This window comes from Fundulus heteroclitus, chromosome 13, assembly GCF_011125445.2.
Source record: "Fundulus heteroclitus isolate FHET01 chromosome 13, MU-UCD_Fhet_4.1, whole genome shotgun sequence".
Classification (NCBI taxonomy): Eukaryota; Metazoa; Chordata; class Actinopteri; order Cyprinodontiformes; family Fundulidae; genus Fundulus; species Fundulus heteroclitus.
Window position 1 is genome coordinate 23,438,504 of NC_046373.1, and position 17,104 is coordinate 23,455,607.

Sequence of the window (17,104 nt, forward strand, 5' to 3'; positions counted from 1 at the left end):
ATTTCAGTGAAACAACTGATTTAATTCATGATGCTTTTAAATTTAAAGCAGTGTGTCCTGCTACCTGTTGAAGCTGTCAAATGTTAATCATGTTAATGGAATAAATGTTCACATTTAAAGAAAAATACAAGTACAACATGACCTACAGGCAAATAAAGTAAAAAAAATAATTAACTGGATCATATTTAGTCTATTTTAAGACTTCTAGACACTCCACACATAATTTTACCAATGTCTCAGTGCGTATTGTAGGAAATGTATCTATACTAAATTATCATCTATGGATGACAGTAAGACAACATAGAAGGAAGATTCCAGTTAAATGGTCATTATTAGAGAGACAAACGGGACGGAGAACGGCAGACCTTTACGTAGATTCAGATTTTATTGACATTTTGACAAAATGGCAAACGGATCGTTAACAAAAGGTTAAAAGACAATAATGAAAGAGGATAAACAGAACAGGAAAGCACACATTGGTTTTTCAGACGTCACGAAACCTCAAAAAGACAGAAAACAACCTCGACGCTTTGGGCCTTCCAGGTCTAAATCAGAACATCGGGTCTTTACAAGAGGAAAGAACGAACCCAGCTTCCTCATCTTTCTTTCAAAACATCCGTTTCAAATCAGGCTGCGTTTGCTCGACTAAGTGGGAAGTAAAAGATGTTTCTAATAAAGTGCAGAAAAGAATCAGCGCTAAGGAGGTTTCACCGGTGCTTTCCCTGCGTGTTTCATGACCCGGCTTGGGAAATTTGACCCACATCTTGATGCTCTGAGCTGAACAGTCATTAACGGAGGCAGCTTTCACAGCCTAAAAAAAAAAATCCACCGAAGTGAACGGACCCGACGGTACTGACGGAGGCTCTGAATCAGGCTTCACGACTCAGAACGGTCACAAATGTTCAGGAGTTGGAAGAAAATGAAGATTTAGCAAAAACAGCCGAGGAGTGCGTCGTCTTTGGAAAAATGTTCCTGTTCACCCGGTTCCCTCAGCAGCTTTAAAACACAGACTCCTGGTCAACAGAACCCACAGAACCGAACAGAACGCTATGATAAACTACAGGAAACTTTGATGAATTAAACTTCAGACGAAGAGATTTCAGATTGAGTGACAGGTTACGGCTCATCAATTACTTCTCTTTAATCGGAGCCCAAATTAAAAGGCTGTCAACGCAAATTAATCCAAAAGGGGGGCTAAAAATGCCCGTAACTTCATAAGAAAAAAAAAGCACAACCTCATATAGATATACTATACAAAGCACTAAATATATTACTCTGTAAGCGTTTGGCTAACGGAAACCCAAAGTTCTGTTCTTTAGAAAATAAGAGCATTACTCAAGACCAATAAAAGCAGTCTGGACCATCATGGCCGAGCATCCACAAAGCCTCATGGTCTAATAAGCTGAGCGTTCACCGGGTGCTGAATACGAAAACGTTAACGGAAAGTTGGGCGGATGGAGAAAACCGTGTGGAGGAGATTCCCATGGCGGGAACTGCAGCTTCATTCTCCCTCCATATCTCCAGCTGTGGAGAACTTGACCTAGAACTCTCACTTTGCTCACTCCTGAACCACAAACAGCACCAGGATCTTCCCAAAGCAGAAAAAAAAAAAGAAAAGACTCCCGGTCGGTTCTCTTTTCAGAGAAAAGCGAAGAAAGACGATGACTGCAACGAGCACAGAGACTTTCCAGAACGCAACGGTTCTGTTGGAACGTGAATCCTGGGCTTTCGTTTCACTTTTAGAGACAAAGTTACTGGAAGTTTCCTTCCCACTGAGACTCGTTTACGGAGATGAACCCGTAAGGAGGGAGACTGAGCCGATCTGAAGGGAGTTGAAAGGTTGAGCCCCGTCTCGAGTTTGTCTGCATTTCTAAGCGGTTAACGGATCCTTTTATGTCCCACAGGAGGTTCTGTAACGGAAACGTTTTCTTTCCTGAAGAGAACGAGATCAGATCCTGCAGGTTTGTCTGGACCAGATTTCTCAGGGATACTTCACAACAAACCAAAAAGACAATGAATAAACTCGTCCATGCATTTAGAAGACCTCATTAAACATCCCCAACATCTAAGCTGTAAACCTTTGGCCTGCCAGCTGGATTCAGAACCGTAGGAACCTGGATTTTGGCAACAATTTACAGCTTTCTTTTGTCATCTATGACACTAAAGTGAGTATTTGAGAGTTTCTGTAGTATGTACGGAATAAAATGAGGCAAATTAAGGACGTTCTCTTGCGCCTCAGCACGGCTTCTGATGTTTCACGAACCAAACATGGAGCCGATCACCTTCACTGAGCAGGAAACGACTCAGAAGGGGGCGCTGCTGAGTTATGGACACCTTTAGAGACGCTGTAGTGATTCCTAACCAAACGAATGGGCCTGAAGGTGAGCAAGTGAGCATTTCTGAACACCAGAGGTATTTTACATTCTTCAGGTAGAAGAAAAAAAATAAAATAAAAAAAATTAACGAGGTCCAACATTCACCCTTTCTTTGGCAAGTATAGACATCAACATTTATAAAAAAACGTCGATTTCATCCTGAAGGGAATCGATTATTCCTGCGGAGGGAACTATTAATACCTTGTGCCTTGCAGAAATATTCACACGCCTTGATCTTTTTTTAGATTTGGCCATGGGTCTGTGCCCAGATAGACGTAGAGATGAGGGTGACGCTCCACAGAGCGACCATGGAGTCGCTTTTACGCTACAGCATCATCGGTTTGGTTCACTGACGCTTTCAGATTTCTGCTTCCGATCTCTCCTGTTTGCTCGTCACGTAAAATCCCAGTTAGAAGCGTCTGGTTCTAAAAAGGACCAAATGTAAAAAAAAGTTCAAGCTGCGCTGAGTACTGGTGCAAGGCAGCGTTCTCACGCCGCATCAGATCAGGAATCTATTAATAGGCGGCAGAACAAATGGCTGGGCTCTAACATGTCAGAAAACGTGTCGAAATAAAAAAAAACATCCACAGTGGCTTCTGTAAGCGTCTTCCTTCGTTTTAAAGTGCTCAAATAATAAAACCTGAAAGGACTGAATATCTGGCTGAGTTTTAGGTATTGGCAACGGTAAGTTTCCTTTTTCTTTATTAAATTGATTAAAAACCGACCTTAAGAGCAGCGGTTAGAGAGTTTATGCGTAAAAGACCTCGGCCGCTGCCGTGAGCCCCCTTCAGGGAGGCCGGTTCCTTCCTCAGCCGGACCCGCGTCTTCCGGCGGGCCGCCGCGTCGGACGCGGGCCTGCGGGACGAAAGCAGCCGGGTTTGGCATGGAGCTGCCTCAGCGTGCGTCTCTGTGTGCGAGCGGGTGACACGCGAGACTCCCGAGAGGTCCCGAGGCGCTGAAGTGGAAGGCGGTTACAGGATGGCACAGTCCGAGTCCTTCTCTCTTCTTCTGGGCTGCTGCGACCCCTGAGCTCTGACCTGGAGACGACAAAAGACGACGGAACAAACACAGCCACAGTTTGTGAAGTGAACCAAATCCAGGAGTTGGTGCGAGGAGAAAAAAGAAACAAAAAAAACAAAACAAAAAAAAAACGACAAGTATAAAACAAAATTAAAATAAAGAAGTTACTAAATGTTATTATGTTTTGTGTTTATTTTCTATTACTTTGCCAAGCTAAGACATGAATAACCTAAATTCAAGAAGTGAATCAATTCATCCAGATAAAGTTTAGTCCACATTTGCGGACTAAAAAAAACAACCTTAAAAAACCTTAAAAAAAAAGAAAAAAATAAGCTTTGTAATCCTATAGCTGCTGTAAATGTTGATGTGCAACATGTGGGTGTTGGGTGACAGACATCCAGCTGTATCCAGACATACAAAAGCAGATGAACATTTGTAAAAATGAAAGATCCTCTTTAGATAGGGCTGGACGATACGGCCAAAACTTAGAGCACGATAGATTTCTTCATTTCGGTCGATACACTATAATTACAACATCGATATAAACAGAATTAAAGCCTCAGGAGGGCAGGAACAGACGCCTGTACAAACGTACTTTGCCATGTTTATAAAACTCCTCCAATATAACATTTTACAAATATTTGCTTAAAAAATAAAACTGCATGAAATCAGTGACATGTAGTGATGGGTCGATGAGGCGTCATGAAACGTTTCGACACATTGCAACTCTGTGCCGATACTGTGCCGATACTGTGTCACTGAATACTGACACCTGCTGGACCTTAAAAATCACTACAGGCAACCTGGTTGACAGAGTTAACTGACACTGATTTGATGACCAAGTATACACAATACAATTTAAATCATTGTATGTTGCATTGTATTATTTTATATTTTCATTTGAATTAAACATATATTTGATTTTTTTTAGATACAGTCAATAAATAATGTGAAGGAGGATGCTTGTGGACTGGCTTTTTTTATTTTTTTTTACAAATGGTTGATCGGGTGCTGTGTTTAGTTACCTGACTGATATCATATGTTCTGAAATCGGACATGCTGAGTATGACAAAGGGAGGAAAAACTACTCAGAGAAGCAGCTTTCTACTCAGTGTAGATCAGCCGTTTTTTTCTGAAACGACGCTCAGAACAAAGACGCACAGCGCAACCCGCCCAACCAAAAAAGCGTTGCAGAACCCATCCATCAGTGGTGCGCTCCGATCAGCACCTGGCGCTCACAGAGTGAGACTGTGGTACAACACCATCACACCAGAGTTGCAAAATGGTTAAAAATTAACCATTATTAACCGTTATTTTGTTTACAGTTCAGCTTGGATTTTATTTACTGCGCAGCATAGCTCTGCTGTGCGCGAACGCACACGCGTGCAGCTTCGAGGGAACAGAAACAGTTTGGCGCGTCAGTCAGTTCGAAACAGGTGCTGTATTGGTCACGTGACTTTTCCGTAGCAATACACACATCGACACGGGTTTCGCTCTATGAGACCGACACATGCGCCGACGCATCGGTGTTGCCGGACCCATCACTAGTGACATGATATAATCATATTCTGAACTGAGCTAACGTAAATGTCATATCACTGTTGTTGAATTACATTATATTGCGATATATTGATATTCAATTATTATACGGCCCTTCCCTTAGAGCAGGGGTCTGCAGCCTGTGGCTCTGGACACCTTCAGCTTTAGCTCTTAAAACTTAAGACTTAATGTTTCTAAATGTAAAGGTAATTTAAAATTGCTAGCTTTAGGATGCATTTAGTTCTGCAATATATGCATAGTTTTTCCAGAAAGAAAGAAACTAATGGTGTATAGAATATTTTACTGTAGCAAAATTAAGTATCTTAATTCAATTCAATTCAATTTTATTTATATAGCGCCAAATCATGAAACATGTCATCTCAAGGCACTTTACAAATCTTAATTTTGCTACAGTGATGTTGTTTGCAATAGGTTGCAAACAACATCACTTTGATGCCATTTGCTATGAAAATCAAATGTCCAATTTAAGAAAATGCATTGAACCTAAACATAAAAATACTCTTGGTAAAATAATAAAAACTGTTGATCTTAAATAAAAAAATAAAAAAAAACCCCAAAAAACTGTAAACAAATTTCCTATAGTATACTAAGATAAGATAGACTTTAATGATCTCACAGTGGAGAAATTCACGTGTCAGATCGGCTCAATAATCAAAAGAAGGTGCCCAAAGGAGGAAAAGGTGCATGAGGTATATACAGTGTGTCCACATATATACTGTGGATCGAGAGAGAGAGAAAAAAAAAAAAGAAATAAAGAAGAGATTTAAGATGACTTATGTGCATTTAAAAAGGTGACTTATACACATATGGATCGACGTTGTACATTAAAGTGGTACCAGGTAAAGAACAACAGTGAGGTAGTGAGATAACTATAACAGCTGAAGTTACTTATTTAACAGGATTATTGCACAGGTTATTAAATAGTAATTGCACATTAGTTATTGCACAAGTTATTGCAGTTATAGTGCAGCATTGTAACGTCTGAAAACCAACTTATTTAAAGTAACTCCAACTTTACCAAGAAACTGACTGAACTATGCATGACGCTCTAAGGGCCTTTTTTTTTTAATAAGTATTTATTTACATATGCATAATTTTAACACAGCGGATTAGAGATGAACCCCAATTTTTTTTTTTTTTTCAACTCAATTCTTGAATAATGAGTGATATTAACCAGCGAGGCGTGTGGTGGTAAGAGTCAGACCGGCTGTTACCTGCCGTGGCGTCTGCGCCGGTCCCGCCTGCTGCTGCTGCTGCTGCTGCTGCTGCTGGTACTCCTCCTCCTGGAGCTGCCGGGCCAGTTCCAGGTCACTGAGAGGTCCAGGGGCGCCTTCCTGCTGCTGCTGCAAGGACACCGCCACCAGGTAGTCCTGGAAGAACGTAAAACGGGGAAAGATAAAGCAGCAACGTTCCTGTCAGCTGTGTGTGTGTCGACGGGACTCCCTAACCTGGTCGATCTGCCGCTGCTGCTCCTGGCTGCCGGGCGCCAGGAGGGAGGCGGCCGGAGATCTCTCGGGAGGATGGCACAGCCTGAAGCTGGAGTCGCAGAAGTTTCCGTCTCCTTCGACGTTGTGGAGAGACTCCCAGACCATGCCCTCCTCCTGCAGGAAGCCCTGGTCTGTCACCAGAAGGTACAGGTGACCCTGGAAGAGGACAGAGAAGCCGTTTACTTCACACGCGTGCGTCTCCACCTGGTGGCGTACGGCGGTACTGCAGGACGGGGTTTATTTTTTATTTCTTTTTTCTTCCTCGCCTTGTGTTTGATCATGGTGCTGAAGTGGTTGTTCCGGAAGAAGACGGAGATCTCGCCTTCTTTGGCCGTGGTGTTGAGCTCACACAGACCGTGGTATGAAAGCTGAGTGGCCGTGGACTCCAGGAACTGCTCCGCCACCAGACCTACGGGTCAGAGGAGCACAGACAAGCGTGCACACAGGACTACCGTTTAGATCAAACCTGGATCAAGCGCAAAGAGCCATGTGCTGGTTAGTTTACGTCAGGGGTGTCAAACTCATTTTGGTTGAGGGGCCGCATACAGCCTTATCTGATCTCGAGAGGGCCACACGAGTAAACTCATTGCAAGATTAAATAGAACTAATAAAAGTGAACTTGTTGTTGATTTTTATATTAAATTAATTTCACTTTTACACATTATGAATAACCTCAGTTTTAAAAAAAAAAAAAAAAAGTATGTGCAATTTCAACAATACTTTTACTCAGTTAAACATTTACTTGTGTATTATGCATAAGAACTGATCACAGTGATTATACAATGTTGAAAAACATTTATTCACATTTTTTGGAACTTAAAAACACTGTCCTGCATGACAAAATACATCAAACAGATAAAAATTAAGAAATGATTTAAATTTATCCACACCTGAAGCTTAATCTGCTAATTAAAACACAGCGCCCCTCGTGGACAATATAGGAACTGCAGATTTTCAATTAAACGGAGTACATGTTTTTTTTCAATAATTGTTTTATCATTCTCATCCTTTTATCTCCTCTTTCTTTCACCTTTTCTTTTTTTCTTCTTGTTCTTCCTTTCCTCTCCTACTTTCCCATTGTAGTGTCCATATCATTTGAGATATTCCCCGCATGAATCATAATAAAACTAATAACATTAATAAATCAAGCGGAACACTATGGCAAAAGCAGTACTGCTCCACTTGTGAAAGTCAAATCTGATGAGCTCTTTTTGGCATTAAGACAACAATTCTTATTGCCCCATTGCAATTTTTTTTTTTAAATACCTGATAATGCATTTAGCCACAGGGCCGGACTAAATTGTTCTGTGGGCCGGATCTGGCCCGCGGGCCGTATGTTTGACACCCCTGGTTTACGTCTTTTGAGAGAAACGTGTTACTTTCCTCCATCTACAATTTGGTCGGCTTGCAGCCCAGCGAAGGTCTCGGATTGGGTCACGTTAAGCCCTACCTGCCTCCTCGGGCACGTGTGCGTTTACTGTAAGCTTCATTTCTGCAGATAATTTACCTTCGCCGACTCTGCAGCTGTCCGCCGAGTGCTTGCAGTCGATGATTTTCTCCACCAGCTGGTTGTAACTCAGCTTCCCCACAGCGGCCGCCATCTCTGGGCTCTAAACGCACATAAAGCAGATAGTCGCAGCACGCTTCGTTTAGCCAAACCGATCCAGGAGCAGCGTTCAGCTTTCATTTTTTGCCCGGACACGTCACACGATGAGCGGGCGAGCCTCTGGCTACCTGCGGGTCCACCAGCCAGCCGTGGTACAGCGGGATGTTGAGCAGGTCGAACACGATGCACTCCGGCGTGTACTCGAAGTCCGTGACTCCCGTGAAGCGAACGTTAACGTCCAGGCCCGTGGACAGCTTGGGCAGCACCGCCATGGCGTCGCTCATGTTCTGCAGACACAAAGCTGCCGGTCAGTTCATCACAATTATTGCTGCAGGTTAAAAAAAAAAAAAAACAATTAAAGCCAATCACTGATCAAGAGTGTATGAAACTGAGAAGCTAACTGGTGGGGGTTCTGCTGCAGGAGGGACTGGTGCACGTCACAAAATAAATGGCATCAGGAGGAAAGAACATTGTGTGGAAACAACTCAGAATATCAGAGATTTGATACTAAAAGCTCTTCCAAATGGACAATGACCCTGAAAATACAGCCGAATGGCTTAAAGACACCAAGGTCCATGTTTTGGAGTCACAGAGTCCTGATCTCCACATCCTCGGACATTTGTGAGCGGAGCGGGAAAAGAGCGTGTGAGAGAGGCGACCTATGAACCCGACTCCGTTAAGCCCGTTCTAACAGCAGGAATGGGCCAAAACTAGGCCTGAACGATTTTGGAAAATAATCTAATTGTGATTTTTTTTATCTTAATATTGCGATTCAATGCAATTTTTATAAATATATATACACAAACAACAAACCAATTTGTTTCCTCGCCGTGCAGATTAGTTGCTAAAAGACCAACAGTATCTAAACTCAGAGCAGTAATTATCGTGTTCTGCCTACAATATATTTCAACCAAAATTGCAATTTTGACTTTTCTCTGTATTAACCACAAGCAACAAAAATGGCCTCTAAATAAAGATGTTTGTAAACAAGGACTATTTTAAATATGAACTTTTATTGTTTCTATTGATCAGAATATTGTTCAAGAGAACAGCTTTTAATTTAATTGGACATCAACCCTTGTTGAACATAAAGTGCTACCAATGAGCAAGTCTATGTATTAAACTGATTGACCTGTACTTAATGCTATGTATGATTATATAAACTCTAAAACAAGTAATAAAATTAGATTATCTCACTGCTGCAACTGTCTTCCCTTCCATGTGGAGGCAAACCCACTTCAAACATTTTACTGACACCTGAAGGACGCGTCTAATTCCCTGATTGTTACATAGCCAAAAATTGCAGACCTCTGCGATTTGGAAATTGCGTTTTTTTAAAATCATGATTATATTGAAAATGCGATTAATTGTTCAGCCCTAGCCAAAATACCATAAATCTATGATGGAAAGATGCATAAAACGTTTGAGTGTCTACAAAACGCTACAGTGAACCTATGTGAATGTTAAAGGGAGCAGAATGGATGTTGGCGGTCAGGGCCAGCCCCGCCCTCTGTGCTTTTATGTTTTGCTTCCTTTTCCCCTTTTACATCTGTGAAAACTGGGAAAATTTATTGGGAATATGTTTTCTTTTCTTCTGTTTTAGATGAGAAGAAAATCAACTTTGCATGACCTTCAGGGAGACAAAGCCACAGCATTAAGGGTCTGCATGTGTTCGTACCTGCTGGAAGTTGAGCTCCATGCCGTTCGTCTTCTCTCTGGGGGTGACTGATAAAACGCACTCTCCTACACAATAAAACACAACACAGGTCAGCAACGTCAGGGTCCCAACTCATTTCTGTCCCCAGCTTTTACATTTTCAGCTAAGCCCAGACCCGCCACAGCTCAGATTCTGTGAGCTGCAACGACTAACGTGGAAGCAGAAGAACGGTAAAAGCCAGAACCTGCAGGCTCTGAGATGCTTGACTATAAAAGCACTTCGCTCAGCCCCTGGTGTCCCTAAATGTGCTTTATTCATAAACGTCACACGGGAAATTGTCACCGTACGATTTTTGTGGACATTTCACCCTAAAAACAGAGAGCTGATGAGGATCTCACCCAGATGAGCCATCAGCTCCTCGGTGGTGACCACTTCAGTCTGAGCAGGAAGCTTCGCCTACACAGAAAAACAGAGTTTCCCATTAAAAAATAAATAAATGAATAAAAGCAGAAAGCTTTTACTATTCTTTATATTTATTGTTCATTCTCAGGAAGATGACCTTTAGGAACAGTCATGTCTACAAAATATTAAAAAAAAACAACTGTATGGAGGCACATAAAGAAATATTAGACAGTAAATTAATAAATTAAAATAACAAACTAAAACAAACCCTCAGCTCATTAGTTCGGAATTTACACCAGATTTAGTTATTAGGAACAAAATGTGTTATGAAGTCCGAATTATACCAACGCTGACCTCATTTCTCTTCAAATCAAGTCCGTGTTTTTATCGTTTAACCTTACGGTGGTTGACGGCCACAGAGAGTCGTTTGATTTACCTTCCAGCGCAGGAAGAGCGTGTTCATGATGGCCAGCAGGGGGCAGGGCCCGTTCTCGCTCTGAGTGATGATGGGAGTCTTCTTCTCCTTCCAGGTGATCCACTTCACCAGGTAGTATGCTGGCATGGAGGGTCCGGCCTCCGCCACCGCGGCGGCAGCAGCAGCAACCTGAGGGGGAGCAGCAGCAGCAGCAACAGCAGCAGCAACAGCTCCTCCTACAGTCAGGAGGGAAAACTACAGTTACGCTCAGGAATTAAGACAAAACCAGACAAGCTCATGTTCTGCAACTCTTAAAAACACACCAGCTTTTGCCATCAGAAATACAATTTTGATATATTGTTTTGATACTTTAAATTAGAATAACTCTTTTTGATGCATGAACGTTTCAACTTTGATGAGGCCGTCTTCCCTGTGAGAAAATATTCATAAAAAAAACGTCTTAATGGAAAACCAAAGCGCCTGCAGGCTCCAGGCACCGTTCTCACCACAGACTCCATGACAGTCGAGCTCTGAGCGATTCCCTCACCTGCTGCTTCCAGCGCCTCCTCCACCTTCAGGCCGGGCGCCTCGACAGGCGGGGGGGAGCCGCCCTCCACCCCCGGAGCAGAGCAGGTTGATGACAAGCCGTCCTCGATGTCCAGAGAGTTCCCCGTGGTCGCCACTCCATCCGAAAGCTCCAGACTGGGAATGGAGAAGGAGGCGGAGTCGGTGGACTCGCGCTGATCGTCCGAGTCCGCTGCCGTCATCGCTGCCGAGCTGTCCTCCTGGTCCAGGTCTGGAGCCGGAAAACGGCGACAGACGTTATTCTACGCTTTAAGCCGTACTATATACACATTTGCCTCCTCCTACACAAACTATGAGGCTGAAATAGTTTCTTTAAAATTTGATTTTCTGTAGGAACGAGATGTTGAAATCACTGGAAATCCAAAACTTGTTTGTAATAATTTTGTCCCAATTAAATCTAAAAGTTTCCATCTGCATTAATCTAAATCATTATTTGCAGTTGGAGGCTGCTCAAAAATCAGTCCAGGGGCCACGAATGGCCCCCGGGCCGCACTTTGGACACCTCTGCTTTAGTCATTATAAGGACAACAAAATACAGGAAGGAGTTTTACCATTTACCCATTTTAATGTTTGTCTAAGTAGATTTTCTCTTATGCGTTGTTTTCTTCTTTGTCACCAATTGGAATTTCTCTATGGGGATTAATCCAGTAATTTTTGATTTTTAAGGATTCATCCTGACATCCATCTAAATTATTTAACATTTACGTTTATGATACGATTAGAAACAGTTTGATCTTGATCACATTTTTTTTTTTTTTTTTTTTTTAAATATACTGTAATTGTACCCTATACCGTAAAAGTATTAGTGAATTAAATGCCGCATCTCAGTTGGAAATGTAGCTACAGGAAAGATAATCTGCGGAAAGAGGAACAAAAACAGGGAATTTGACAGCTGCTTTTTTATAAAATGTTTCTACACTTAATGTCTGGTAATTATGGATTATAAGATACATATAAGGACATCAAGTAAAAAAAACAACCCTTTTATTATTATTTTGATTGACTTCAAATTAAAGTCTATGCAATATTTAAGCAGCCATTTTTGTTGGAGTTAAAGTCGTAAAAATTAATCTCAAAGCTGAAGGAAAAACAAGTAGAATCACACATTTTTGTCAATGTAAACAAGCTAGGGATGTAAAATGCACAGTACCTTTGCTTCTTGGATGGTAATATTATTTATTCCTATTTAAAGGTACCACAGTAATTCCCTCACATAGAAAGTACTCCTGGGTCTCTGCTCCGTCTTCTCAGTCTCCTAGTCGCTCGTGGCAGACGGCTATTTGCACTCAGCCCAGTTCTGCAGGAGGTGTCTCCCTGTTAAAAGGGAGAGTTTTCCTCTCCACTGTCGCTACATGCATGCTCTGTACGAGGGATTGCTGCAAAGCCATCCACACAATGTGAGCGACCGACCACTGCTTGCTCGTCCAGGAGGAGTGAGTGCTGCGAGTCGATTGCTTGATGCAATCTGCTGGGTTTCCTTAGATAGGAAACCTTTTAATGGGTCTGGATGATTCCACCGGATTTAATTTAAGTGCCTTGAGGCGGTGTGTGTTGTGAACTGCTGTAACGCAACTGAAATTTTACGCAGTTAGTAGTTCTGGTCCCTGCGGCTCAGCTTCTCCTATTGGCCTGCAGCCACTCATATCCGATAAGAAACAAAGGCTCATTGAAGCGCTTTTCTGCTCGGCTCTGTCTCCGTTTTCTGAATCTTAACCAGCTGGACCTCAGCAGTAAAACAAAAAAATACAGAAAACCGGTTGAGTATACGGCAGAGATCTGCTTACACTTGAGGGATAGACTTTTAACAACTGGATGTCTCGAACAAAGATTTCCCATCATTTCCCATTCATTCCTTTCAGTTGCTACACATTAAAATCAAGGTTGTGATTTTACTTTTCAATAATGCACTGCAAAAATAAGTCAAATGTTTTTCAAGTTAATGTATTTATCCTTGATTTGAGCAAGTAAATACAATTATCCGCCAATGGAATGAGTATTTTGACCCCTAAAATAAGATAATTAGACATCCTGCACTTGAAATAAGACGATGGAGATGAGTTGTTCCTATTTTAAGTGCAAAAATCTTATTCCATTGGCAAATCATCTTATTTACCTGCTCAAATCAAGGACAAATACTCTAATTTTAAGAACTTATTTCTAGTTCTGTTTTTGCAGTGTGTTATTATTGCACATTGTCAATCTACTAAACACTAAAATAAGCCACCAAGTTTGCAACAACAGCCCATGCTTACATGTAGAGTATCTAGAGTATCTTAGACGGTAATAAAGCTTAAAGTCCAGAGAAGTGTGTTAATGAGACGTGAGGGACATCATCTGCTGATGAATCATTTTTCTTGGTGACCTCTTACCTGGCTCTCCTTCTCTCCCTGGTCGCCTTTCAGCCTTAAGCTGCCTGAGCTGGACTGACAGAGTTTCGTCCTCCGTCGTAGCGATGGTCAGCGTCTCGTTTTCAGACAGGCTTGGCGACGTCTCGGGCGGCGTGGGCGTGGCCTCTTCGTCTTCCTCTGGCTCTCTGGCAGGAGGAGGTCTGTCGGCCTTGCCGTTGCTGTTTGGGACCTTCGCTCCTTGGTCGGACCCGCCGGCAGCCGCGGTCGTCTCTCTGAGACCCGCCTCCTCCTTGGCGCATCCAATCAGCAGGTCTGTTGGTGCCGAGCTGGATTCTGCCATGATCCAGCCAAAGCGATGGACGCACCAGCTGCACAAAGACTCAGGCTGTCGGGTTCCTTACGCAACGGGTTTCAAAGAATCAATAAATACACAGAGCCCTTCATAGGATCAACACATCCTTAGGCGTCGGGTAGCTGCCTGGAAGTTGTAGATTAGGCTCTGTGGGTCGCCCGAGCCTCAGAAACTCACAAGAACTCTGTCAGTGAGCCCAAATTGTACCGAAGGCTTCAGAAGAGCACTGCATTTTTCTGCCTTTTTTATCTTTCAATAAACACAGTTCCAGGTGCAGATCAGGCTCTCCTCTCGAGCCGAAGAAGGTAAACCTGCGGGCAGAGAGACCAAACAGCGTTTCTCCACTCGCTTTACGGTCCAGGACGATCGAGGAACACGGGATCTGCTCAGTCTTCAGTCAGCAGCCGCCCGGTCCGATCTGAAGATGAAAAATAAGACAGGGTGATCCATGCGGTCGCTATCAGCGTCTGTGTGGCCGTTTCTGCCCTGATCAGTGACGGTTCTGTTTAGATTCTGCTCTTACCTCTCAGGCCATCCGTCTATTCACCAATAACCCCCCCCCCCCCCCCCCCCCGCTTCCACGAGGACTCATATTTGAACAGCACAGAATAGTGTTGATGCTGTCAGCAGGTATTATACCATCACGCATCTCTGCCTGCAGTTTATGTTTGATTCGCTTTATTGAGCCGTCTCTGCAAAAAAACTGCTTTTTGATGACCACACCGGGGAAGAGTTTCCATCATTTATTATTATTATTATAACATAAAGGGAGACCAAAATATAACTTGTCTCCATTTCTTGACTGAATTGTGGTTCAGGTTTTCGCTTCTACAAAAGTAAATTGCCTGACAGTCTTAATATATTTTTCCGCTACCGTTTTCAAATGCCTACAAGCTACCTGATTCAATGTGTGGCCAAACACTTTATCAAGTCCACAACAAAGAAAAGGGGCAGGTGTCATAAAATAAGCTGATCCGATGGATCGGCAAACTTTACAGCCACCCAAGGCGCCCTGCTTGCCTGAGGGAAGGTCGATCATTGCGTCATTTGTACAAAACCCTCATAGTTTTGAAGTTGTGTTAGCTGTCAAAACGTAAAGCTCATGCGACGACTTCTCCTGCTCGTGTGTGAGCTGGAAACAAAAAAACAACAACTAACTTATGCAAACAATGGCTGTTTGTAAGTCGACTGTCCCCTCACAAGGAAATCGGTGCACCGCCTCGGTGTAGTGTGTAGAAAATTTCTAACTGCGCCAGGGTAGCCCCCCGTGGATCTTGAATTGATATTAGATACATTTTCCAAAGAGACGATTTCTCTGACAGGGCTCAATGCACTAACCTGACCCTAGCCAGGGCTGGAGTTTCATAGATGTGACGTAGTGGAGAAGCGACCGTGACGTGAGACTGTTTTGATTCAGACAACAATGGCGACTCGCATCGAGGAAGCAAGCGTTAACATTGATGCTGCTATTTCTTCCGTGTTGTCCAATCTACCTAATATTGTTTCATTAAAAGAACATCAGAGAACGGCTCTGAAGGCTTTTGTTGGTGGAAACGATGTTTTCGCCCTTCTCCCGACCGGATTTGGCAAGTTTTGTTTTCCTCCTGGTGGCAAATGCGTTGCCCTGTAATTAAGGAACTCCCCCCCACCCCATCCACACCAAGGTTGCAACACCTCTTCTCTGCTGATTCACCCCCAGCGCTCTCTTCTTCTTCTTTTTCTGCGGCCGCTTGAGAACAAAATATAAGCAGGAGGTCAGTCAGGCCGCGATGAATAATAGGTTTAACTGGAGGTGGGGCCCCGTGATGAAATTCTGCTCAGGGCCACATAAGACATTGGGCCGGCTCTGGCTAAAGAAAAAAAAGAAAAAGAAAAAGGCAGAACGTTCTTCAAACGCCTCTTGTTAGGTGTTTGTTGTTAATCTTTGAACCTCTGCAGACGTCTAATTGTTAACCTATGCTGGTATCATTAATAACTCACTGACTGCTCTTTTACACCAGGCAGCGCGTTTGTCATGGCTGCAACTCTGTTGAAAATGCCGTGAAAAATATCTGCCTTCTAGTGACCCTGCCACACCTTGCGTGGTATTTACCAGAGACTTGTTTAGAGTTTAAAAAAGGTTTTACCAGAGCAAAACAGGGACGTTGAGGCGTGGTGTCAGCTTTTTAGCGTTTTGAAGTGAAAAGGTAACCGATGTTTGTGGGTTTTAAAAAGAAAAAACTAAAACTGAAGACTGGCTATGACATGTCGTTAGTCATCCAAGCGACGGCTCAAGTTTCCCAGAACGCTCCTTAGTCAGATAAGAAAGCGCCGCTGCTCAGCATCGCCTTCATTAAACACACATTAGCAGCCAAAACTTCCCTCGGAAACAGTTTTTGTTTTCAAACTCCTGCCAGCAATAGCCTCACCTTAAAAAGGAACCTGCCTCAGCCACCAAACATCCGTCCTGCTGATGCCTCATCATCATTAAGCAGCTTTCTGGCACAACTCCCAGCGTTAGCTTACCTCCAGCTAGCTCCCTGGGCTAACTGAGCTAACTTAGCCGTTGCTACGGCAACAGCATACACTCATTTAGAGGAAAGTGTAAAACTGACGCTTTTAAAAAGGAGGGCTATGTGTTAAAAGCCTTACCTTTCAAACGTCGACTGCGTCTGAATGATCTGCGCTGGTCATAGCTGCCAAACAGGCATGCTAGCTGTTTACATTTCTGCTCCCTACAAGCTCCGCCCACCACAGCGCGCCAATCGATAACTGACACGTCACGGCCTGCAACGTCAGTCTAACTTGTCCGGCCAAGACTTTTGTTTATAAAATATGGACTTAACGGTGGATAACCATGAGAGGAGATGTGTTTACGCTCAGAATCGCAACGGTCGTACCTTTTCCCAGAGAGCACGAGCAGCCATTTGTCAACTCATGCTGCGTTTTGGTTCGCCTCGGAAATCGGAGCTCGTATCTGCGAATCACGTCACACCCCTGTGTATTCTGCTAAATTTGTAAAAAAAAAAAGAAAAAGAAAAAAGACATTGTTCAGAAAACTGTTAAACTCACATTATTGTGGAATGCAACATAGATATTTCTAGATATGTGCCACAGGTTTAAATATTAGAATTGCTCATAAATCTTTCACTATTTATAATTGGCAGACATATTGGACATGTTTAATATTGGGTATTAAACATGGATCTGCTTTTCCTGAGAAAGTTTAAATTTTGAAGCGCTGCACTTGTGTGATGCCATTCCCAGATCTAAACTTCAACTTCTGAGACAGTGCAAAGGCACACTTTATATTGGCAA

General features: G+C 42.9%; 1 protein-coding gene across 2 annotated transcripts; it reads right to left on the reverse strand.

The window, feature by feature from the left end:
• Positions 1-2,635: 2,635 nt before the first annotated feature.
• Positions 2,636-16,687, reverse strand: mindy1 (MINDY lysine 48 deubiquitinase 1). 2 transcript variants are annotated; one of them, XM_012879295.3, is made up of 12 exons: positions 16,439-16,687; positions 13,477-14,225; positions 11,070-11,318; positions 10,544-10,758; positions 10,104-10,161; positions 9,727-9,791; positions 8,177-8,335; positions 7,950-8,052; positions 6,709-6,851; positions 6,404-6,598; positions 6,170-6,325; positions 2,636-3,412 (listed from the first exon to the last, which is right to left on the reverse strand). In XM_012879295.3, the coding sequence occupies exons 2-12, from the start codon at positions 13,793-13,795 to the stop codon at positions 3,347-3,349; spliced, it is 1,728 nt and encodes a 575-aa protein (XP_012734749.2). In that variant the 5' UTR covers positions 13,796-14,225; positions 16,439-16,687; the 3' UTR covers positions 2,636-3,346. The 2 variants fall into 2 exon arrangements, with proteins under 2 accessions (XP_012734749.2, XP_021180530.2); XM_021324855.2 differs by lacking the exon at positions 16,439-16,687 and adding an exon at positions 16,216-16,420.
• Positions 16,688-17,104: the final 417 nt, after the last annotated feature.